General features: G+C 46.6%; 1 protein-coding gene across 4 annotated transcripts in view; it reads left to right on the forward strand.

The window, feature by feature from the left end:
• The window catches only part of CACNA1S (calcium voltage-gated channel subunit alpha1 S), a 1015758-nt gene that overhangs the window by 922668 nt on the left and 66905 nt on the right, over window positions 1–26185 (forward strand). For 3 of the 4 annotated variants that reach the window (XM_044287791.1, XM_044287794.1, XM_044287792.1), the window contains 2 exons: window positions 18002–18204; window positions 24855–24945. In XM_044287791.1, coding sequence (XP_044143726.1) covers window positions 18002–18204; window positions 24855–24945 — 294 coding nt within the window. Of the gene's footprint in view, window positions 1–18001; window positions 18205–24854; window positions 24957–26185 lie in introns of all 4 variants that reach the window. The other variant, XM_044287793.1, reaches the window with a different exon arrangement.

Consider the following 26185-nt stretch of genomic DNA (forward strand, 5'->3'; position numbering starts at 1 on the left):
CTCAGTTTCATTAGACGGACACCAATACACTGCAAGCAGCGTTTTGGTGTCCGTCTCTGTAGAGGAATGGAGAATGAACTGATGCAAACTTATGCATTCTGAGTGGATCCTTTTCCATTCAGAATGCATTATGGCAAAACTAATCCGTTTTGGAACTCTTGTGAGAGCCCTGAACGGATCTCACAAACGGAAAGCCAAAACACGAGTGTGAAAGTAGACTAAGGCTACATGCACACGACCGTATATGTTTTGCGGTACGCAAATTGCACATCCGTATGCCATCCATTTTTATTTTCCGGATCCATTGTAGCAATATCTAAAACGGACAAGAATAGGACATGTTCCATTTTTTTTTTTGTAGAGCTATGGAACGGACATACTGATGCTGAGAGCACACAGTGTGCTGTCCTCATTTTTTGCGGACCCATTGAAATGAATGGGTCCACATCCTATCCACAAAAAAACTGAACAGGCACAGAAACAAACACTGTTTGTGTGCATGTAGCCTAAAGGAGAGAATTGTGCACTCCAATATGGCTGCTCTCCTCTTGTCTCCCACATTGTTGCCTCTAGCTATTGAAATTAAGAATCAAATGCATTATACATTTCCTTTAGCAAGCATTACTTGGTAATACCCATTCACATAGGGAAATTTTTGTAAAGGTAACTTCACACTTGCAACAAAGCTATCCAGCAGGCTATACTGGCAGTTTTGAATTGTCTGCTCCTGAGGAAGGGGTCTTCTATGTATACCCCGAAACGCGTTGAGCCCTGTGTATTGATTAACCACCTCAGCTCCCCTAGCTTAAATACCCTTAATGACCAGACCACTTTTTACAATTCTGCACTACACTACTTTCACCGTTTATTGCTCGGTCATGCAACTTACCACCCAAATGAATTTTACCTCCTTTTCTTCTCACTAATAGAGCTTTCATTTGGTGGTATTTCATTGCTGCTGACATTTTAACTTTTTTTGTTATTAATCGAAATATACCAAATTTATTGCCAAAAAAAATGACATTTTTCACTTTCAGTTGTAATTTTTTTTTTTTTAAATGACATCTATATATACATTTTTCTCTAAATGTATTGTTCTACATGTCTTTTATAAAAAATAAAATGTTTGGGTAAAAAAAATGGTTTTGGTAAAAGTTATAGCGTTTACAAACTATGGTACAAAAATGTGAATTTCCGCTTTTTTAAGCAGCTCTGACTTTCTGAGCACCTGTCATGTTTCCTGAGGTTCTACAATGCCCAGACAGTAGAAAACCCCCACAAATTACCCCATTTCGGAAAGTAGACACCCTAAGGTATTCGATGATGGGCATAGTGAGTTCATAGAACTTTTAGTTTTTTGTCACAAGTTAGCGGAAAATGATTTTTTAATTTATTTTTTTACTTACAAAGTCTCATATGCCACTAACTTGTGGCAAAAAATGTAATCTTCCACGAACTCACTATGCCCATCACGGAATACCTTGGGGTGTTTTCTTTCCAAAATGGGGTCACTTGTGGGGTAGTTATACTGCCCTGGCATTTTAGGAGCCCTAATGCGTGAGAAGTAGTTTGAAATCAAAATGTGTAAAAAATGCCCTGTGAAATCCTAAAGGTGCTCTTTGGAATGTGGGCCCCTTTGCCCACCTAGGCTGCAAAAAAGTTTCACACATGTGGTATCGCCGTACTCATGAGAAGTTGGGCAATGTGTTTTGGGGTGTCTTTTTACATATACCCATGCTGGGTGAGATAATTATCTCGGCAAAAGACAACTTTTCCAATTTTTTTATACAAAGTTGGCATTTGACCAAGATATTTATCTCACCCAGCATGGGTATATGTAAAATGACACCCCAAAACACATTGCCCAACTTCTCCTGAGTACGGCGATACCACATGTGTGACACTTTTTTGCCGCTTAAATTCGCAAAGGGGCCCAAATTCCTTTTAGGAGGGCATTTTTAGACATTTGGATCCCAGACTTCGTCTCACCCTTTAGGGCCCCTAAAATGCCAGGGCAGTATAAATACCCCACATGTGACCCCATTTTGGAAAGAATACACCCCAAGGTATTCAATGAGGGGCATGGCGAGTTCATAGAAAAAAAAATTTGGCACAAGTTTGCGGAAACTGATTTTTATATGTTTTTTCTCACAAAGTCTCCCTTTCCGCTAACTTGGGACAAAAATTTCAAACTTTCATGGACTCAATATGCCACTCAGCGAATACTTTGGGGTGTCTTCTTTCCTAAATGGGGTCATTTGTGGGGTGTTTGTACTGCCCTGGCATTTGAGGGTCTCTGCAATCATTACATGTATGGCCAGCATTAGGAGTTTCTGCTATTCTCCTTATATTGAGAATACGGGTAATGAGATTTTTATTTTTTTTCATTCAGCATCTGGGCTGAAAGAAAAGATGAACGGCACAGATTTCTTCATTAGCATCGATCAATGTGTATGAAAAAAATCTCTGCCAAAAAAAAAAAGGAGGGGTAAGGCGTCTGCCAGGACATAGGAGCGCCGCCCAACATTCAAACCCACTTAGCTCGTATGCCCTGGCAAACCCGATTTCTCCATTCACATCAATCGATGTGGATGAATAAATCATTGCCGGGATTTTTTTTTTTTATATATATATATATATATATATATACAAAGTGTTTGCCAAAGCATATGAACACCGCCGTCCCCTCAGCTCATATGCCTCGGCAAACGTATCTTTTACTGCAGAGGAGAAATCTCGTCTTGCAGCGCCGCATACACCGACTTTTGTGTAATCTGACAGCAGCGCAATACTTGTGTCAGAATGCACATCAGTGCTGCAGCTAGTCGATCGGTTGGTCCACCTGGAAGGTAAAACAAAACAAAAAAGAAAAAATCAGGCCGCAACGCAATAAATGTATTAACTTTATAATAACATTTAAACGGAACATATAAACTTTATTTAACTTTCTGAACTGAACGTTAACTTTTTTGCTTACCGGTGATTTTATTTTTTATACCTTTATAGGACAAACCTCTCCTTCCCCATGGGACAATGTGCAAAAAAGCGCAAATCGCCCAAAGATGTGGCGAAGTACATTATGCAGCAGCATTATGAGAGGTTTGCAGCAGGTGTGAGTGATTGACGGTTGGGTTGAGGTACCAGCAACGACATTGGGGAAATGTCGCTCGTGTAGACGGCTCACTACACTGGTGGTTGGGGCCACGGAACCTCCTGGATACAGGAGGTTCTCGATGATCTCTCCCTGAAATTTGATGAAAGATCCTGTTCTCCCAGCCTTACTGTAGAGAACAAAACTATTATACAAAGCCAATTGAATCAAATATACAGACACCTTCTTATACTAGCGTCTGGTGCGTCGGGAAACTAAATAAGGAGCCAACATCTGGTCATTGTAGTCCACCCCTCCTATGAGCGAATTATAGTCGTGGGCACAGAGGGGCTTTTCAATGACACTGGTTGCTCGTTCTATTTGTATTGTCGTGTCTGCGTGAATGGAGGAGAGCTTGTAAACGTCACGCTTGTCTCTCCATTTCACTGCAAGCAGTTCTTCGTTACACAAAGCAGCCCTCTCCCCCCTTGCAAGACGGGTGGTAACGAGCCATTGGGGGAAGCCCCAGCGACTAGGTCGCACAGTGCCACAGCAGCCAATCTGTTCTAGGAACAAATGCCTGAAGAGGGGCACACTTGTGTAGAAATTGTCCACATAAAGATGGTACCCCTTGCCAAATAAGGGTGACACCAAGTCCCAGACTGTCTTCCCACTGCTCCCCAGGTAGTCAGGGCAACCGACCAGCTCCAGGGTCTGATCTTTACCCTCATAGATCTGAAATTTGTGGATATAGCCTGTGGCCCTTTTACAGAGCTTATACAATTTGACCCCATACCGGGCGCGCTTGCTTGTGATGTATTGTTTGAAGCCAAGGCGCCCGGTAAAATGTATAAAGGACTCGTCTACGCAGATGTTTTGCTCAGGGGTATACAAATCTGCAAATTTGTTGTTGAAGTGGTCTATGAGGGGCCGAATTTTGTGGAGCCGGTCAAAAGCTGGGTGGCCTCTGGGACGGGAGGTGGTGTTGTTGCTAAAGTGCAGGAAATGCAGGATGGCCTCAAATCGTGCCCTGGACATGGCAACAGAGAACATGGGCATGTGATAGATTGGATTTGTGGACCAATATGACCGCAATTCATGCTTTTTGGTTAGACCCATGTTGAGGAGAAGGCCCAGAAAAAAAAAATATTCGGAAACTTGGACGGGTTTCCACCGGAAAGGCTGGACATAATAGCTTCCCGGGTTGGCGGCTATAAATTGAGTGGCATACCGATTTTGTTTCTGTTACGACTATGTCCAAGAGCTCCGCAGTCAAGAACAGCTCAAAAAATCCCAGGGCTGAACCGATCTAAGCTGTCTCAACCCGAACTCCAGACTGGGCGGTGAAAGAGGGAACTAATGGTGCGGCTGAAGTTGGGGACTGCCAATCAGGGTTTGCCAGCACCTCAGGCACTCTAGGGACTCTACGGGCCTGTCTGTGCAGTGGCTGCAACCGGGTAACTACTGCACGTGCCACCGTACCAGCTTCAACTGCCCTTCTGGTGCTCGCCACTTCACCATGTTGTACGGCAGTGCTGGTACTAGGTCCAGGGTGGGCTGCGCTGCTGGTGTATGCCTCACCACGTAATCCGACAGCGCCAGCCCCACTCTGCTGCCCTTGAAGCGGATCCTGCGCAACCTGTGGTGTAGCAACATGGGGCCGGGTATGCCTGGTGGTATCAGGGACCTCAACCTCCTCGTCCGAACTTTGGGTCAGACTGCCACTGCTTTCTACAGGTTCATATTCTGACCCGCTGGATTCATCAGATGAGGGTTCCCATTCCTTTTCCGACTGGGTCAGAAGCCTGTAGGCCTCTTCAGAAGAATACCCCTTGTTTGCCATTTAGTCAACTAAATTTAGGGGGTATTCCCTGAGACTACCCAAGAAAAAAAGCAGGTCTGTCTTACAAATGGGAGGCTAGCGAAGTACCGGAAGCTGCTGTGATATAAAAGTACAAATGCTGATTAGCGATACGCTAATCAGCGAATCAGTGTCTGTGGTGCGGTGGGCTGTGTGCTAAACGATCGCTAACTACCTAACCAAGAGGCCTAAACTATCCTAAAACCTAACAGTCAATACCAGTGGGAAAAAAAAGTGACAGTTTACACTGAACACTTTTTTCCCTTCTACTAGGTGATTGACAGGGGCGATCAAGGGGTTAACTGGATCCGAAATTTGTGGGTATAGCCTGTGGGCGCTAAACTATCGCTAACTACCTAACAAAGGGGCCTAAACTATCCTAAAACCTAACAGTCAATACCAGTGGGGAAAAAAGTGACAGTTTACACTGATCACTTTTTTCCCTTTCACTAGGTGATTGACAGGGGCGATCAAGGGGTTAATTGGGGTGATGGGTCGTGATCTGGGGCTATGTGTGGTGTTTGGTGTGTACTCACTGTGATATCAATGTGAGAGGAGCAGAGAAGCCATTTAACACCTTATATTTATAAATACAGTATAAAGTGTTAACTGGCTTCTGATTTGTTTTTTTGAAAATCATCAGCCTGCCAGCAACGATCATTGGCTGGCAGGCTGATGATGAAATACTCCTCTAACTTTTGCCGTGCCGCGATGTGCATGCGCGGGCCGGCTGTGAGCATCATCTCGCGTCTTGCATAGATGTGTGACTCTGCCTGAGGCAGCCGCCTCCGGACCGCGATCCTGTGTTAGGCGGTCCGGAGGCGGTTAAAGAGTTTGAAGCGAAGCCCTGGATTATGTGTGCTGACTTCAACCTCTAAGATACTACAAGCGATCCTGGCTGGGGGGGTGGGGGCTGTACTGTCTCAGGCGTCTTGTGCTTAACCTGTTTGACAGCCCCCCAGTGAAGTGAGTAGCAACTTCCAAAGTGTGTGTTTTTATAATATAAATCCTCCATTTATGATTATGTGTGCTGACTTCAACCTCTAAGAAACTATAAGTGATTTTGGCGGGCGAGGGGGGGGTTACTGTCTTAGGCATCTTGAGCTTAACCTGTTTGACAGCCCCCCAGTTGTCACGGAAGGTGTACAGAAAACTAGAAGACACTAAATGAAGATCCGACTGGATCCAAAACTAAGGAACCAAAGGGAGAGCCCTGCAACAGACCTGGCTCTCTCCCTAACTGCTCAGCCTATGCAAAAAATCTCAATGGTAGATGATCGCATATCCTCATTCCTTGACTGTATATATAACACCTGAACACCCTATAATAGTGAGGGGACACGACCACCGGCTCCCTACACTTGATACTGAGGAAGTCAGGGTCACCTGGGATCCAGCAAACAGGAAAACACAAATGAATGAACAAAACTTATCTGTAGAAGACTCAGTAGTAGCATCCAGCATGCACACACTCCAGGAAGTTGTATAAACTGCAAAGTGATGCAGTATGGGAAGGGATTTAAAGGTATGCAATCAGTGCAACTACATGACAGCTGAGAGAGGCTAACGAGATGAGAAAACGAAAGCAAAACAAAAGGAACCTCAAGAAGGAGGTTCTAAAGAACGTCTGTCAGAGCTTCTCAGATGTCTGGTGGTGACACCAGTGAAGTGAGTAGCAACTTCCAAAGTGTGCGTTTTTATAATACTAATATTCTCTATTTATGATGTCAATAGTTCTTAAAGTACTGTAGAGAGAGATATTGATTATTTACCATTGATTCTTACCACTGATGTATACAAGCTGTTTTGGTGGATTAGGCGCTTTCCTGTAGCTTTTGACAAAGAAGGTCGATAACACTACAGACCATAATTTTGTATGCACTTTTTCTCCTGAATATTCTGGCAGTGAACAGCCTGCCAGTGTTCTCTGGATCTGGAGAACCCCGGCATGCTGTTCTGGCAGAGAAGAGTTGCTGCAAGTATGAAGTAAGCCTTTGCACATTATATTAATAGTCAGACTAGCCGGGGACCTTTTACACATACAGATGATCTTGCAGATTATCAGGAACGAAGCAGACTCTCCTGGTAACTGTCAGATCATCAGCGGAGATGAGGGCTGCATTTACAAGCAGCAATCATGCTTGTTCCTGATAATCTGCCTGTGTGAAAGATGCCAGCAATTACACAGGTGGTTCTGTCATTCTGATTGCACGACAAATTGCATGATTTTCCTAAGTTATGACGTAAGGTCATGATTTTATTAAAGACACGGAGGCGAGTATTGCTATCTGTCTCTTTACCAAATCAACCAATAGCAGCAAAGAAAAACATCTCCATCACAAGTAACCATGGTGACAAGACCCTCCCCTTTATGACCCAGTATAATAGTCCTGGTCCCCTTAGACTCTTCCTCTTTCTTTGAAGATGACACCTCTTTGGAACTGTTTGAACGTATAAGAACCAATCTTTAACCGAAAAAAACTTCAATGTAACTTCAATGGAACATGAACTTTCCAAACTGAAGAACAAGGCTGGAGAAAACGTAACTGTCGATTTCAGGCTCCCCATGATGGTGATTTATCATCCTGAGAACAGAAGAAAAGAAAAATAAACAAAATAGGGATGCATTACTGGAAGTAGCGTGTATTCAAAAGAAAGTATACAACAAACTGCATACAAAGGACAGGCAACCTGTTGACAAATAAATAGGCAGTACAAGTTTAAACAACATGTAAGATTAAACATATAGACAAAAAGGGGGGGACAGGGAGGGGTAATACTCGCCTCCGTGTCTTTAAAAAAATCATGACTTTACATCATAACTTAGGAAAATCATGCAATTTTATTACATAACACGGAGGCTCCAATTGCGAGTTTAAAGCTGACTCACAACAGAGGAAAAAGCATGAGTAGGGGGACGAAAATAGAACTCACGAAAAGTGGACACTCGGGACCAATTAGCCAAGCGCATAATGTCCTCCAATCGCGCACCCGCGACCGCCATTGAGGTCGCCGAAGCCCCTCTTGCGAAGTGCGCAGTAAAAATAGAAGTATCCACTCCTGCTAAGGTCATAGTCCACTTTACCCATCTGGCCAGAGTAATGCTGGTGACAGGGGCAAAAGAACGACAGAACGACGGTATGAAAGGAAATGCTGAGGAAAAACTAAAGAGCGATGCGGAGATGTGCGACTCTCATACTCCCGCAGATAGGTGAAAGAGCAGAGACCTGGAAAATCAGGGAAACTAGGGTACGATACAGACCGAATGTTGGTCTTGGTACGACGCAAAATACTGAACACAACGCCCTCTGGGGTAAAAGACCGCACATCGTAGTCCAAAGCCTGGACATCTGAGACTCTTTTGCAAGAGATCAAGCAGAAAAGTGAGACCTACTTAGCCGAGAGTTGCTGCAAGGAAAGGTCCGAGTTCGACGGCCAAGATGAAAAAAGAGACAAAACCGAACGTCCCAGGTAGTGGACACACCAGAGTCGAAGTAGGCGACATACCAGAGGATGCTGACCCGCGGGGCATCTATCAAATCCTCGGTGAGAGGAAGATATGGCTGATCTAAACAAATTGTACGATATGCTTTCCCGTCCTCAAATAAAGAGGTGAGGAACTGAAGGATCTCGGTCACAGGTGCCGAAACGGGATCCACGTGCCTAACCAAGCACCAGCTAGCCCAAGATTTCCAGGCTGCCCGATAGGAACGTCTGGTGTCGGGAGCCCATGCTTCTTCCAAAAGGCGTCTAGTTCAGTCCGAAACTCCCGGGACGCCCCAGGGCTCCCCGAAACCCTGCAGGCTAAAAGTTGCAGAGACTCCTCTAGGACGAGAGGGTGTTGCAGACCTGATGGGTCTAGTAAGAGGTCCGGGAAGACTGTGAGAAGGAGCAGATGCTGGACCAGGCATTCCAGCAACTAGGGAAATCACGATTGAGTGGTCCAAAAAGGGACTAATAAGACCAGTTCGGCCCCCTGCTGGCGAATCTGGGCTAAAACACGAGGGATCATCGTGAATGGGGGAAACGCTTACATGAGATGGCCGGACCAATCCTGAAAAAAAGCGTCGACAGCCTCTGCGTCTGGGTCCTGGCACCAGCTGTAAAACCTGGGAAGCTGGGTGTTCAAATGGGACGGGAAGAGATCTATATAAAATGGTGACCAAAGAGATGATATTGCAGAAAAAATCATCACGTCTAATTTCCAATTGCTGGTGTCTGAAAGAAAACGAGAACTCCAGTATGCATGAATTTTGTGAAGGCCGGGAAGATACTCTGCGACCACAGTGATGTCTCTTGCCAGACAAAAATCCCAGAAATCCTTTGCCAGATGGAATAACGCAGCTGAATGCGTCCCCCCATGGCGCTGACATACTTCACCAACGAGATATTGTCCATCCGCAGTCTGATGCAGGCTCTGGCCATCCCATTCGCAAAACTGCGAATCGCGAAAGATCCCGCCAGAAGTTCTAAGGAGTTAATGTGTAGGACGGACTCTGGACCAGCGTCCTCCCGTGGTCACCCCGTTACAATAAGCGCCCCAACCTAACAGGCTGGTGTTCGACTCCACCGTGAAATCCTCGGGCTAGCCGTCATGTTGTGGATCCCCCAAGTCAACTCGTCTCTGTATGTAATGAGATCAAGTCTGCATAGGAGGCACCGGAGTGAGGGTGTGTGATCTTTAGACTTTGCATGGCTTGGTAGTGTAACGGGGCCGGAAAAACCACCTGGATCGAGGAGTAGAGAAGACCTATGATGCGAGCCAAGTGGCGTAACGAAATCTGCGGAAGCGAAAGAGTGTGTCGGAGTTCCGTGCGTATAGCACGTACCTTGGAAAGCGGAAGACTGAGCAAGACTTCTCCAGATTTAGGAGGAAGCCCAGGTGAGACAGAAGGTCCATCGTCTAGCTCAAATGTGTTTATCGGTCCTGGGCCATGAGCAGGATATCGTCCAGATAAATAATCGGACGAATCCCTCGGCTGCAGAGGCAGGAGATAACGGGGCATAAGAGCTTGGTGAAGCACCAAGGTGCCAAAGACAGACCGAAAGGGAGAAATGTGAACCTCCACCTTTCTGACTTCCAGGGGAAACCAAGCAGATCCCTGGATGGTTCTGATATTGGTACGGTCAGGTAAGCATCTTTTAGATCCAATTTGACCATCCAATCGTCGTGGAGGAGCATATCCCTGAGTAGATGAATGCCCTCCATTTTGAAGTGGCGATAACGAACAAAAGAGTTCAGCGCCCTTAGATTGATCACTGGCCGCATCTGGCCATCTTTTTTGGCCACTAGAAAGATATTTCTGAGGATCCCACTGGACGGAGCAGGAGCTCATTCTATTGCCCCTTTTTGAAACAGTGCCAACAATTTTCTGTGTAGAAGGCGTTGCTTTGGGATGGGAAGGACCACTGGGTGGGGGTGCGGGATGTGGATCGGACAACTCACGAGTTCTATGTGGAAACCGCCGACAGTAGCGAGGACCCACAGATCCGATATAGTCGACCAGACATGGGAAAAAAGACGGAGTCTTCCCCCTACCCAAGCAGTTGAAGAAAACAACAGAGGAGGTAAACTTACCAAATGGGCATCTGGAAAATGAGGAACCTCTGGCACCTCGGGATTGCCATGAAGAACCACGGGTGGGGAAGAAAGCCGGAGGCTGTATGGATTCCTGGTTGAAAGCTCTGTAGGAGACGGAGCCTCGACCCACGCAACGGGTCTGGGAAGCTGGGCGGCCGGACAGGCGGCCCCTGGAGCTGCCGGCCCTGGTAGAGACCCGCCTCTGAAATACTCGTCTCATGGATGATTGAGCCTTGTCTAGGGCGGTGAGGGCACCCACAAAACGACTAAGGTCTTTTATAAAAGAATCTCTGAAAAGGAGTCCCTGGGCGTCCTTACTCGCCTCTGTTAAAGCCAAATTGGAAAGTTTGAGCTCACTCTAAAAAAGGAGCGCTTTCCTTCTCTCAATAGAGAGGATAGTGTTGACATTGCCCGTAAGACATACTGCCTGCTTAACCCAACCACGGAGCTCCTCTGGGTCCACTAACGTATTTTGTGACCTGGCAGATTCAAAAATCTTGGTCAGAGGACCTAGAATGTCCAAGAGTTTATCTTGGCAGTCCCTTAACCCCTTAAGGGCCAGGCTCATTTTCACCTTAAGGACCAGGCCATTTTTTGCAAATCTGACCAGTGTCACTATAAGTGCTGATAACTTTAAAACGCTTTTACTTATACAGGCCATTCTGAGATTGTTTTTTCGTCACATATTGTACTTCATGACACTGGTAAAATAAAGTAAAAAAAATTAATTTTTTTGCATAATAAAATACCTAATTTACCAATAATTTGGAAAAATTAGCAAATTTCAAAGTTTCAGTTTCTCTACTTCTGTAATACATAGTAATACCCCCAAAAATTGTGATGACTTAACATTCCCCATATGTCTACTTCATGTTTGAATTATTTTGGGAACGATATTTTATTTTTTGGGGATGTTACAAGGCTTAGAAGTTCAGAAGCAAATCTTGAAATTTTTCAGAAATTTATAAAAACCCAATTTTTAGGGACCACTACAGCTCTGAAGTCACTTTGCGAGGCTTACATAATAGAAACCGCCCAAAAATGACCCCATTCTATAAACTACACCCCTCAAGGTATTCAAAACTGATTTTACAAACTCCGTTAACCCTTTAGGTGTTGCACAAGAGTTATTGGCAAATGGGGATGAAATTTGGGAATTTCATTTTTTTGCCTAATTTTCAATTTTAACCCATTTTTTCCACTAACAAAGCAAGGGTTAACAGCCAAACAAGACTGTATCTTCATTGCCCTGACTCTGCCGTTTACAGAAACACCCCATATGTGGCCGTAAACTACTGTACGGCCACACAGCGGGGCGTAGAGTGAAAGGTGCGCCGGATGGTTTTTGGAAGCCAGATTTTGCTGGACAGTTTTTTTGACACCATGTCCCATTTGAAGCCCCCTGATGCACCCCTAGAGTAGAAACTCCATCAAAGTGACCCCATCTAAGAAACTACACCCCTCAAGGTATTCAAAACTGATTTTACAAACTTCGTTAACCCTTTAGGTGTTGCACAAGAGTTATTGGCAAATGGGGATGAAATTTGAGAATTTCATTTTTTTGCCTAATTTTCAATTTTAACCCATTTTTTCCACTAACAAAGCAAGGGTTAACAGCCAAACAAGACTGTATCTTTATTGCCCTGACTCTGCCGTTTACAGAAACGCCCCATATGTGGCCAGTAAACTACTGTACAGCCACACAGCGGGGCGTAGAGTGAAAGGTACGATGTATGGTTTTTGGAAGCCAGATTTTGCTGGACTGTTTTTTTGACACCATGTCCCATTTGAAGCCCCCTGATGCACCCCTAGAGTAGAAACTCCATAAAAGTGACCCCATCTAATAAACTACACTCCTCAAGGTATTCAAAACTGATTTTACAAACTTTGTTAACCCTTTAGGTGTTGCACAAGATTTAATGGAAAATAGAGATACAATTTCAAAATTTCACTTTTTTGGCAGATTTTCCATTTTAATATTTTTTTTCCAGTTACAAAGCAAGGGTTAACAGCCAAACAAAACTCGTTATTTATGGCCCTGATTCTGTAGTTTACAGAAACACCTCATATGTGGCTGTAGACCGCTGTACGGGCACACGGCAGGGCGCAGAAGAAAAGGAATGCATACGTTTTTTGGAAGGCAGATTTTGCTGGACTGGTTTTTTGACACCATGTCCCATTTGAAGCCCCCTGATGCACCCCTAGGGTAGAAACTCCATAAAAGTTACCCCATCTAAGAAACTAGACCCCTCAAGGTATTCAAACTGATTTTACAAACTTTGTTAACCCTTTAGGTGTTGCACAAGATTTAATGGAAAATAGAGATACAATTTCAAAATTTCACTTTTTTGGCAGATTTTCCATTTTAATATTTTTTTTTCCAGTTACAAAGCAAGGGTTAACAGCCAAACAAAACTCGTTATTTATGGCCCTGATTCTGTAGTTTACAGAAACACCCCCATATGTGGTCGTAAACTGCTGTACGGGCACACGGCAGGGCGCAGAAGGAAAGGAATGCCATACGGTTTTTGGAAGGCAGATTTTGCTGGACTGGTTTTTTTGACACCATGTCCTATTTGAAGCCCCCCTGATGCACCCCTAGAGTAGAAACTCCAAAAAAGTGACCCCATTTTAGAAAGTACGGAATAGGGTGGCAGTATTGTTGGTACTAGTTCAGGGTAGATATGATTTTTGGTTGCTCTATATTACACTTTTTGTGCGGCAAGGTAACAAGAAATAGCTTTTTTGGCACGTTTTTTCTTTTGTTATTTACAACATTCATCTGACAGGTTAGATCACGTGGTAATTTTATAGAGCAGGTTGTCACGGACGCAGCGATACCTAATATGTATACAATTTTTTTTATTTATGTAAGTTTTATACAATAACTTCATTTTTAAAACCCAAAAATTTTTTGTGTCTCCATAGTCTGAGAGCCATAGTTTTTTCAGTTTTTGGGCGATTATCTTGAGTAGGGTCTAATTTTTTGCGGGATGACATGACAGTTTGATTGGCACTATTTTGGGGTGCATATGACTTTTTGATCACTTGCTATTACACTTTTTGTGACGTAAGATGGCAAAAAATTGCTTTTTTTGCACAATTTTTATTTTTTATTTTTTATGGTGGTCATCTGAGGGGTTAGGTCATGTGATATTTATATAGAGCCGGTCGATACGGACGCGGCAATACCTAATATGTATACTTTATTTTTATTTATGTAGGTTTTACACAATGATTTTATTTTTGAAACAAAAAAAATGATGTTTTAGTGTTTCCATAGTCTAAGAGCCGTAGTTTTTTCAGTTTTTGGGCGATTATCTTGAGTAGGTACTAATTTTCTGCGGGATGAGATGACGGTTTGATTGGCACTATTTTGGCGTACATGCGACTTTTTTGATCACTTTTATTACCTTTTTTGGGAAGTAAGGTGGGCAAAATTTCAATTTTCTCATAGTTTTTATTTTTTTATTTTTATGGCGTTCACTGTGCGGGGAAAGTAACATGACCGTTTTATAGATCAGGTCGTTACGGACGCGGCGATACCTAATATGTGTAGTTTATTTTATTTTTTTTAATTTTTATTCAGTGATAAATGTTTTTTTTTTATCTTAACTTTTTTCACTTATTTTTTATTTTTTTTTGACCCAGACCCACTTGGTTCTTGAAGATCCAGTGGGTCTGATGTCTGTAAAATACAGTACAGAACCTATATAGGTATCTGTACTGTATTTTACTTACACTGAACAGATCTATGCTTTCAGCATAGATCTGTTCAGCACCATGGACAGCAGGACGCCTGAGCAGGCGTCCTGTTGTCATGGGAACCTTCCCCGTCTGCTCAGTTATAGTCAGAACTGCGCAGACGGGGAAGGGTAAGGACAGGGCTCTGGGGGGGCTGTCTGGGGGCTCTCTCCCTCTCCCATCGGGGGGCTGCAAAGGCACAGCAACCCCCCGATCGGAGAGGGAGGGAGCTCCCTTTTACTGTTAACCTTTTCCATACAGCGGTCCGTACGGACCGCTGTATGGAAAGGGTTAAACGGCTGACATCGCATCAACGATGTCAGCCGTTTATACCAGGGTGCCAGCAATGTGCTGGCACCCTGGTATACCCACTGTACACCAACGATTATTCAATAGGAGGCGGGCGGGGGATTGCGATCCCGCCTGCCGCACCGCCCGCCTCCCGCAACGCCTCCACCGCCTGCGACACCCCCCCTGCACCACCCGCCGCCATCAAATCATGCAGGGGTGCAGGGGGGGTGTACTATATTGATTTTAGACACTCTAAAGTTTCTGATCCCCGCGGTCCCTGAAACTGCAAAAAGGGCAGCAAACCGCAGGTCTGAATTGACCTGCGGTTTGCTGCGATCGCCGACACGGGGGGGTCACATGACCCCCCCTGGCGTTTTAACAGGATGCCGGCTGAATGATTTCAGCCGGCATCCTGTTCAAATTAACCCCTGCGGCGCCGGAATGCCGATTTTAAAGTCAGGACGTACCGGTACGTCCTTGGGCCTTAAGGACTCGGGAAATAGGGTGTACTGGTACGTCCTATGTCCTTAAGGGGTTAAGACCGATTCAAGACCCTTACGGGGGTTCCACCCTGATTTAGCCAGGAATTGGGACATCTTTGGGTCCACAATCGGGGTCTCACAGACCTTGTTCGGAATTATGGGTCTGGGGCACTCCGCCCTCAATTTATTGCGAGCCTGTTTGCTGAGGGGCTGGCGTATACGGGCCTCTATGTTTTTGGCAATATGATCGGACGGGAGAAGAGTGACTCTCCAGAGGGATCTAACAGTGAACCCGAGGGGTCCAAAGGCACCTCCGCGGCGGTGGCCGTGGACATGGTTGGGCAGGAAGATGGCCCAGGCGGGTCCACCTCCATCATACCTAGTCCTTCCTCTGAACTAATTATAGTTTTGGTCTGAGCCTCCTCTTCTGACCCGAGGTCGGATTCAGAATCTGTATCATGCTGCGCTCTAGCGCATTTCCACTGCCTCGCCTTTTCTGCCTGGCGGTCATAGGCTCTCTTGTGCGAATGAGGCGCGCCATCTGGGGTGGAAGATTTCACACCAGTGACCCTAATTCTGGTGGCTTGTAGTTCAGAGGAATTTTCGTCAGAACGCAGAGGCCTGGGAAAACCCTGAGTCCTGGATGAGGATGGATGGGCCATAAGGGCTTCAGAAATGGAATGGGAAATGGCAGTGGACATACATCCCATAGCCGCCTGGATTACGACAGCAACAGAGCGCTGGAGCGCCAAAGACTGTGCTTCATCCATAATGGAGCCTGAATCCTGGCCCTGGGGAAGATCCTCCATGTCTTCAGGAACTGAGAGGTTAATGGGCAGATTATCCCTAGACATGTCTGCTGACTCTGGGAAAACCCAAACTAATAGAGGCTAGCAGGACAAACGGATCCTGAAACCCTCCTGGAGTAAGGATGACAGCAAGGGGCAGTAAATAGCCCAAGGTGAGAACAGACAATAAGAGGGGTACCAGAGGCCTGCAGAACCAGGAGCGATGGAGACCGACAACCGGATCCAGGGTAGATTGCTGGCAGAGATGAAGATCGGTGCGTCCGAAGTCTCGAGAGACTATGGGCGTGACGTCCGCAACAGCCGGCCAGAATGAAGAGCGATGCACCCGAAGTATCGCGACACTACGGGTGCATCAGAAGGAGCGGGGCCAGAATCAGAGTGGCCGGAGAGTGCGCGAAAAGGAGAAGAAGAAGGAAGATGGAGGCGCAGCAAGGGGAAGTAGGTAAGGAAACATGTCAGACGGACACATAAGGAGAAAGGGAATAAGTTGCTATTGGTTGATTCAGTAAAGAGAGAGATAGCATTAGGAGCCTCCGTGTCATGTAATAAAATCATTGTTACTATGCAGCAGGAATAATGATCCTATATAGGGACAAGTGATTGCTGCATGTAACTCATCTCTGCTGAAAATCTGGAGCAGTGAGGACCCTGATCGGTGAGGGTGCTGGGTGTCAGATCTCCACCGATCAGATATTGATTACCTATCCTGAGGATAGGTCATCAGTATAAAACCCTTGCAACAACCCCATTAAAGGGTTTTTGTGAGATTTTTATAATGATGACCTATCCTTTGGCACTCCTGTGAGCGCCACTGCCTTCTCACAGTTCACCAAGCCCAGCACCGTACATAGTATAGCAGCTGTGCTTTATATCCCAGCTCAGCTGTAACAGGGTGCCAAAGGCGCACTCAGTCTGCCATCAGCCGCAGACCTGCTGCTTAGCTTCGGGAGTGAGGATCTGTGTTTGACCTTGTTCCCAGGGCGGCTTTGCTAGCTGGGAGGCTCCCTGCTTCTAGGTCTGCCTTGAGCGCTGAGCTGATCACTCGGTGCTCGACTGGTCGGTCTGTCGGTCATGTGACGCTGGCCACGTCACATGACCCTCGCTCCTCACTATAAATACAGGCAGCCTGCTGGCCACAGGTTGCCTGTTAATTTAGGTTCCTGGTGTTTGTTGGATACCTGTATACTTACCTGATCCTGTTCCCTGACGATTCTTTGCCTGCTCTTCCTGTACTATGCATCCTTCCTGGTATTTTGACGTCGGCTTCCACCTGACTATTCTTTGCGGACTCCTTTGGTACTTCTCGACTCTTCTGGTATTTATTCCATTCTTTGCTTATCCCTTAGCACTGTGTTGTCCTTTTGGTTTTGACCCGGTCCGTTCACTATCCGTTATTTGTCTTGTCTGTCCTTCCCACACGTATCCTAAGTTAGGGACTGCCGTCCAGTTGTCCCGTCATCAGGACTCATGAGACAAGTAGGCAGGGCCAGGGTGGAGCGCAGTGGTCACTATCCTTCCCCCTGTGTGTGTGTGTGTGTGTGTGTGTGTGTACGTGACCGTTACATCAGCCCCATTCACTTGAATGAGCCTGAGCCGCTCCTAGGCCACGTGATTGAGGATTGTGATGTCACTGGCCTAGGAAAAGCAGAGAGAAGGCAAGCGGTGCTCGCAGTGAGCATCGCTGCCTTCTCAAAAAACTCGAAAAACCCTGTTAAATCCCCAATTTTAGCTGCACCAGCCATCTAATGTGTAATGGGGAAGGGTTTTCGGACTTCTCCTAAAATCAGATGTCAGGAAAAAGAAGTATAAAGCTTTTGGATTTCAGCTGGCAGTGGCTTATTACTCTCTGTTGATTGAGAACAAATGCATTTTCAACCAGGCATGCAAGTGTATAGGGCAATGGTTGTTGGCTGAAAAAGTGTTCAAATGTGTATAGTTAGTCATAGGCCATCTCAATGCAGTTTACATGTATGAAGAAGACATGAAATATCAGAAATGAAATCAGCGGTCCACAAAACAATGTACAGTTTTCTTCTTCTGTTATGCCCTAATGTATTTCTTTTCATATTATTTGATCATAAACTGTAGATCATTCAGATCATTTGACTCTAAATTCTCATTTTGTCACATTCTGTATTCCAGAGGACAGGTGGACTGTTTGGGCAAGAAGAAAGTTTTCACACTGAGCCTATGAGTCCTATACATACAACTGTCACCAGCCAGCGCCCCCTGCGCTTTTCTGAAGCTGGTGGTGAGGACCTAGATTCACCAGTATTTCTACCAGATCCTGTATTTTTCCCACCACCAAGAAGAAACTGCAACACAAATAATAGTAAAATAACAAGGCAAGTATTAGTGGTTGATATTTTGCTGGAATATCATATCTATTTTATTATATAAAGGGTAACTAAACTTTGTACAACATTCTAAATGCCCTTGTGAGGCAGTGGCAGGCCTCATATATGAAGGACGGTATGTAGACTGCAGACAACTGACACACCTCACACAAACTCCTGTCTCTCTGCCTGGAAAAACGACACTAACAGCCACATTTTTGTGGGTGGAAGGTTGGTCACAGCTTTATTCTTATTCATTATTTTAGACTCAATCCTTTGAGAATAACCATCAACTATAAACTGCCCGGCCCAAAGCCGGTCCCCGGAGTGCGAGAAGCACTATGCCACACCAAACATTGGTGCGCAAGTCCGCCTTCCCCTCCGTTGTAACTCTTGTAATCCTCCGACCTCCACGGAGGAGCCCGTGTACCTCTACACGGCGCTCCGACCCCCACCCAGCAAAAACAAAGCTTGCTTAACCCCATCCTGTAGGCCAGAGTGGAAAATGTCTAAGCGAATATCATTGAGGTGCACACCACCGGGCCGCATCAAACGCTGGTCGTCACCCTCCAGCTGGTAGTGGCGAATAACTACTCCACCCCGGGATCGAACAGAACGGGATATTCTAGCATTAATGGACCTTCTGGCCCTCTCAATTGAACCGGAATCCCTCGCACCCTGCCAAGTGACCCAGGGGATCATCTCAGACCATCCAATAACCACTTTGGGAAAGAAAGTAGGAATTATTTCCAAATCCGCTCTAATGAGGGTAATGAGCTCTGCTACTTTCAGCAAGCAGAGGTCATTACCCACAGCATGGATCACCAGAATCACAGGGGAGCGTGCAAATGTGCTGAAGTGAACCGTTTCCAGCAAAACCTGCGACCAGCGAAGGCCACGCCAAATGATTTCCACATTCCGTAAACCCAGGCACCGACCGCCGGGTCTTGATTCAGCTCTCTGACAACCCCAGAACAGGTACGAATGCCCCACAAAACAGACCGTGGGTCGAGGGGAATCTGCAAGAAAATTAAAGCAAGTCAGGGCGGACATAAGACACAAAACAATTAGACTTCCAGCGACCAATACGTTGCACTTCAGCATCAGGTAACCCCGCCCTGGCAGCCTCCGTCGCCGCGCCAATCCTGAAAGAATGTGACCCATAATCCACCGGCAGGCAACCGAGGACAGTTAAGCAGCGCCGGAAAACTGAGCAAAATTGAAAGCGGGTGAGGAGAGGACGTTGCATGGCATAAAAACGAGGGGCATGGAGGGCGAGATGCCGCGAATTCCGAGGTCGCCGCGATTGGGCAAGCAGGGCCGGGAATGTGATATAACGACACGCTAGAAACCCGGCCAAAATATCAGTTTTTTGACCGGCGGAGGCGAATGCGCACCAAGGAATCCGTAATAAGGACATCCTCTTGCAAAACACCCCCTGGCCGGAACTTGGACGGGGGGAGGAGCTCGCTTATCCGGTAGAGGATGCGTTGGATCTGGCCGGCTGCTGTTTAGGGCATCGAATGGCCGCATGAGATCCCCCGCAGACAGAACACTCATGTTTGAATTTACATAGAGAGAAGAACCTACAGTGGCCTTCGTTATACATCCAGCAGGATCCTGGCCTGCGGATTGACACAGGCCCCTGACCGCTGGAAGTGAGGCCGGGGGCCGCTGACTGAAAGGGCACAGATTTTTGTGACATCATCAGTCGCAACAAGAGGTCTGTGGATTTGACACCCCAACCGATATGCGGTTGAAGCGCCAATCGCCTACGGAACTCCTCGTCGTAGCGCCACCAGGCGGAACCGCCGTGGGACTTATAGGCGCTATAAACGGATTCCAAATACAGAAATAATTCACCGCAGCGCTCCGGGTGCTTCTGTGCCATGACATAACCCAAGACCGAGAAGGCCTGTAGCCAATTACCCATGGTGCGCACCACCTTGGGCCGGCGATCGATGAACCTGTCTGAATTGGGGGGACGCTCTTTATCGACAGTATGCTGGTCTACAGTAACTAATGACCAGATGTCTATGTATTGGTTAGCCCAAATTTTCTCCATAGTGTCCATGTCCAAGTGCGCCCCCAAAGGAGACAGGCCACAGAATAGCGATTCTTTATGATCACCTGCCCTAGGCGGGGCAGAAGGAGGGGGCTTACCTGCAGCAGCATTACTCCCGTCCAAGTGCGACAATAAAGATTTAAGTACTGGGACCAACTGAGGACCCAAAGAGGCCCCCCAAGCCCCCGTAAAATTCAACTCACCAGTAGTAGAAGGACCTGGAGGTTCGACTGGAGCGATTGGAGGATTCGGATCCTGAACCGCGCTGGCTCGGCTGGCCCCGCGAGAAGACCGTGCAGCTGATGCATGGGCACCCCTTCGGCGTCGTGAATGAGACCTGCCAGCGGTATCGCTGCAGGAGCTGACCTCCGATGATGAAGGTGACCGCCAGCGAGACGATCTGGAGCGGGCACTTCTGTGGGACCGCCGCGCAGACCGTGAACGATGATGGGAACAACGTGGATGACAAGCTGCCGACCTGCGCCGGTAACGGCGGTCGGATACATCAGATGAGCACCTTCTGGAATTGGGGCGTTCCCCCATATGTGCAATAGGGGCAGAGACCCCAGTAGGGGGCCCTAAATGTGCCATAAGCGATGAGGAAGTGGTGGGATTGGCTACAATAAAGTCAGGCAGGGTGGCCTGAGTGGGATTGGGGGGTAGGGGGGGTGGGTTGGCAGGAGCATTAGTGCAACTGTTGGCACTCCCAGAAGCCTGTGCCTTGGTAGAGGGGGCATCCCTGGGCTCATCTGCAGATGACACATTGGAATTTCTATTGCCCATTAATACTGGGCTGACAGTCTGCAGCAGGGAGCTGAGGAGAGAGGAGCTTGTTTGCCAGGGAGCGGGAAACTGCTGAGGACTGGAGGGGGGCGGAGCCACAGACCAAGCTGCCGGAAGCACTGACTGCACTCCGGCCAGCTCTCTGGAAACATTGCTACCCCGCTCATTAACACAGGTGAGCGCAGCTGTATGCTGCGCTGCAGGGACCTGGGATGCCTGGGCACTTAGTGCCAGAGTGGGGGCAGAGATCACAGCAGATGTGGGCACACTAGCAGTGTTACTAGGCACTAGCTCAGGCAAGGGGACAGAGGGAGCTCGGGGGTTAATTAAAGAAGCAGGGGGCGGGAGACAAGAACGTGCTGCAGGCTGAGCTGATAACACTCCTGCACACACGCTGGGGGCTGCGCACCCCCGCTTTGAAACTCTCACACGTGGAGGAGGGAGGGAGGGAGAGCTGAGTCTGGCTGGGGCTCTAGTACGCCGTTTAGGGCGGCCAGAAACTAAAGAGTCCCCTGCAGGCATAGCAGGAGGGGGCTCCTGCAAGCCAGCAATGAGGGATGTCAGGAAAGCTGGGTTTTCCTGGACTCTAGCAGCTAGGGCTGCCAGGAGGGCTCTGTCGTCGGCCATACCTTGTTAGGAAGCTTCCTTCCAGAGGTGCCGGAGACTAAGAGGCAAGACACAGGGATGACCCTCCTTTTTATTAACTCTAAGGGTGGTATCTTCACCCATTACCCCGCCCCCCCCAAGGGAGGGGGGGAGCGAACACCAGCTATGTAGCTTTAGCAGGAAGACAGTGGGATTTTAACTCCCAAACTGCCAGCAGTGTCTGCAGTCCGGCGCGCCTGCGTTATACACTGTGGCGCTAGTATCTCCCAGAGTGGTGCAGGAAACCTATTAAGGAGATACATATTGTGGCCTGGCTTTTACTGGGAGTAAGCAAAGAGCAGGGTGGATCCCCGGGCAAGTGCCGGGGCTCAATGCTCCTGGAAGGGGCCCACTTAGCTGTTATGAGCACTTCCATCAATACAGATGGAAGCTCTCACTGCTGTCATTTCACTTACGCTGTACCCCTTTGGTGGGCCCTCTGAGTCACATGGGTCCAGCTGCTGCAGAGACTCAGAACACACCCCTTCTACACAGGACATGCTGCCTGAGGAGAGAGACCGGCAGGGCTTGAGCAGAGAAGTGTGAAGACAGTCTGTGAGTAAGTCTGCAATGTGACTGTCTCTTCTCTGTGGGACAGAAGGGTGGGGGGGGGCTCTTCGATCTGCTGCTGGACGCTGCTTCATTCTATTTAGTTGTTTTACTGTTTCATTAAGCAGTTTGTCTCCATGACACCTGCCCCCCCCATATCCTGTCCTATCTCATCCTCATGGAGCCCCTGCTGTCTCCTTTCCTCCCTTATTTATCCAGAGCTCTTGTCCCACCCTCCTATCTCCTATTGCTGCCCTGCACAGACCTCCTGCCACTACTTGTTGTATGAATCCCCCTCAGAGCTCCTTTCACCTACTTGCTGTGTCCACCCCTCCTGTCCATCCAGGGCCCTTGTCTCACTCCTCTGCCTCTCATTATGGTGGCATCTGAACCGCATTCACCATAAGGACCTTCTAACGTCACAGGGTCATGTGACTGTGCTCCCCACCCGGTACTGTGCCTCTTTATACCCTGCATTGTGCCCTCTTACCACACCCTGTGCAGTGCCCCTAGTCATTCCCTGTACTGTGCACTCTTATACCCTTTTATCCGGTCACTGTATGGTGGTTTTATCATTGTATGGCAGTGTTATCACTATATGGCAGTGGTATTTAATAACTGCATTGCCATAATTGTATCCCCTTCCCTGCCCACACCACTTTTTTTAGACCTGGCATGAGCGAGAAAAGATACAGATTGCGGTGCTGAGGACCTTTGTGCCACAATCGGTGTCAGAAATATGCCTAATATAGACGTATTTCTATATAATAAATGACCCCTTAATTGTATTATTATTCTTGTTAATATTTTGATATTATATAGATTCTAGTGTATTATACTGTTCCCTGTATTTCCCAGTAGAAAATGATTCTTGGGAAGCACAGTCCTAATCCCTGACCACCAGGACCAGGTAGCGCTCTGTCAGTACATGGCGGCCTCTCCTCTCCGCCACGCTGCTCCGCTGTGTACTGGTGCTTATTCTGACACTAGGGCTGGGTTCACATCCCATTTGTGCCATCCATTTAATGTATACTAAAAATGTATGCGTTAACAGATGCCTCAGACTGATGCCATACAGTGGCGTCCATTCACCATACAGTTCCATTGTAAAAAAAACATATATAATTTTTTACTTGACTCTGCAGGATACAAAAACATGGAGTGCTGCACATTTGTATACATCAAACCAAACTGATAGGAAAAACGTGATGTGAACCCATTGGGGGGGGGGGGGGGGTGCGTACTAAAATTTGCTGTGGAGCCCAGTCAGTTCTAGCTACATCACTGCACATCTCCTTCTCTCCTCCAAGCCTGGCCCACTGCTGCAGTGGGACGGAGGAGAGAAGGAGCGCAGGGAGCTGCGGTTAGTGAATGAACGGACCGCTGGCTCACCTGCGCTCCAGCAATGATAGGTATGTGATGGGTCATTCATTACACTTTGAGGGTCCCTTACACAGTATAATGACTCCCAGTGCCCCCCATTTAGTATAATGATCCCCATTGACCGTCCATTTAGTATAATGACCACCAGAGCCCCCATTCAATATAATGACCCCCAGTGCCCCCTCCATACAGTATAACCCCCAGTGTGGGGGCGAATGGGGGTCATTATTCTGAATGGAGGGCCACTGTGGGGTCATTATACTGTGAGGGCCCTTTACATAGTATAATGACCCCCAGTTTCCCCCATTTAGTATAATTATCCCCAATGACCCTCCATTCAGTATAATGACCCCCAGAGCCCAGATACTGGGGGCTACTGGGGGTCATTATTCTGAATGGGGGCGACTGGGGGTGGTTATTCAGAATGCAGGGCCACTGGGGTCATTGTACAGTGGAGGGGGAATTGGGGGTTTATTATACTGTGTGAAGGGCCACTAGTGGTCATTATACTGTATAGGGGCCACTGGGGGTCATTATACCGTGTGGGAGCCACAGGGGGACATGTAAATGTAAAAAAAAAGCCTCATGGGGGCCCACTGGGATTAATCGCCCAAGGGCCCACTTGAACCTGGAGCCGGCCCTGCCCATGTCCACGATTGCGTTTAAAAGTCAGCATCATGAGGCCTGCTCAGTTAAATGCTCTGCATAGCACATTGGAGGATGCCCTGCACCAAAGTACATTGGAATCCATACACCCTTAGGCCTCTTGCACGCGACTGTATGTATTTTGCGGTCTGCAAAAAAACGGATCCTCAAAAAATACGGATGATATCCGTGTGCATTCAGTATTTTGCGGAGCGGAACAGCTGGCCCCTAATAGAACAGTACTATCCTTGTCTGTAATGCGGACAATAATAGGATATGTTCTATTTTTTTGCGGAACAGAAATATGGACATACGGAAACAGAAATATGGACATACGGAAACAGAATTTTTTTTTGCAGATCCATTGAAGTGAATAGTTCTGCATACGGTTTGCAAAAAAAACGGAAAGGACACGGAAAGAAAATAAGTTTGTTTGCAAGAGGCCTTAGGAAACATGTCAGCAATGTACTGGTGTACAGATTCCAGAGTGCTATAGACACCCTGAACTTCAGGTGACTATTGTGTCCGTAAAATAAACTATATTACAAAATGCTGATGAAATATGCTAACGCTGATTCTCATTTTCTAGTGGACTTGAACACAGCCTTACTACTTCAAACTTTGCAAAAGCTCATCAGGAAGAAGATCAGTGTAATTCGGTTAATACCAGCAGTAAAGAGGTAATGTCTTGGTAGGTAAAAACAGTTTAAGACGATCAATGATTTTAACATTTCTGAAAGTTTGTCCAACCTCAGAAGCCACAATATGAAGTGTGCAGTGCTCCTTATATGTAACAGTGTAAGGGCTTGTTCACATCACCATTATGGATTTTGTCATTGTTTTCCATTATAACATGGTAGCATTTATAACAAGAGGCATTCTGTTTTGATCCTGCATAATACAAGTCTATGGGCAGGATATTGGATCCATCCTGGTTAACATTATGTAGGAGTCCAGTCCTGCATAACGGAAACCAAGATGGATCTGTTATGCTGCCCATAGACTTGTATTATGACAGAATGCAAAACGGAAGCATTCCGTTTTGCTTTATGTCATAATAGAAGTCTATGGGAATCATAATGGATCCGTCTGGTCTCTGTTATGCAGAACGGAAAAAAAGTCCTGTCGACAGGACTTTGTTTTCCGTCTTGCATAACGGGAACCAGACGGATCCATTACGATTCCCATAGACTTGTATTATGACGGATCAAAACGGAATCTTATGGATTCGGTTATTTTCCATTATAACGGAAAACAAAAACTGAATCCATAACGGTAATTTGAACCCGCCCTAACATTCTCATAAAAAAAAAAAAAAATCTATTCAAAGAAAAATTGCAATTCACAAAAACGATATTTACATGGGTTTGTGAAAATGTTGTTCCATACTGTACACGTGAATGTGGTTGTTAATGCTGCATGTGCCTACATTATTAGAAACCACACTTAGATACACCATATGGTCAAAATTATGGCTACTTTCACACTGGCGTTTTGGTTTCCATTTGTGAGAACCGTTTCAGGGCTCTTACAAACGGCCCAAAACGGATCAGCTTTGCCCTAATGCATTCTGAATGGATAAGAATCCGCTTTAGGATGCATCAGTTTGCCTCCGTTCCGTCTCCATTCCGCTCTGGAGGCGGACACCAAAACGCTGCAAGCTGCGTTTTGGTGTCCATCTGACTAAACTGATGCAGTGCGATTTTCACGCACGGTTGCTAGGAAATGATCGGGATGGGGACCCGATCTTTATTATAATATTTTCCCTAATAACATAGTTATAAGGGAAAATAGCATTCTAAATACAGAATGCTAGGTAAAATAGTGATGGGTTAAAAAAAAAAAAAAAAAATCACCTTAATCCACTTGTTTGCATAGCCCGGCTTCTCTTCTGTCTTCTTCTTTGAGGAAAAGGACCTG

The sequence above is a fragment of the Bufo gargarizans genome, chromosome 3 (genome assembly GCF_014858855.1).
Source record: "Bufo gargarizans isolate SCDJY-AF-19 chromosome 3, ASM1485885v1, whole genome shotgun sequence".
In the NCBI taxonomy this organism is placed as follows: Eukaryota; Metazoa; Chordata; class Amphibia; order Anura; family Bufonidae; genus Bufo; species Bufo gargarizans.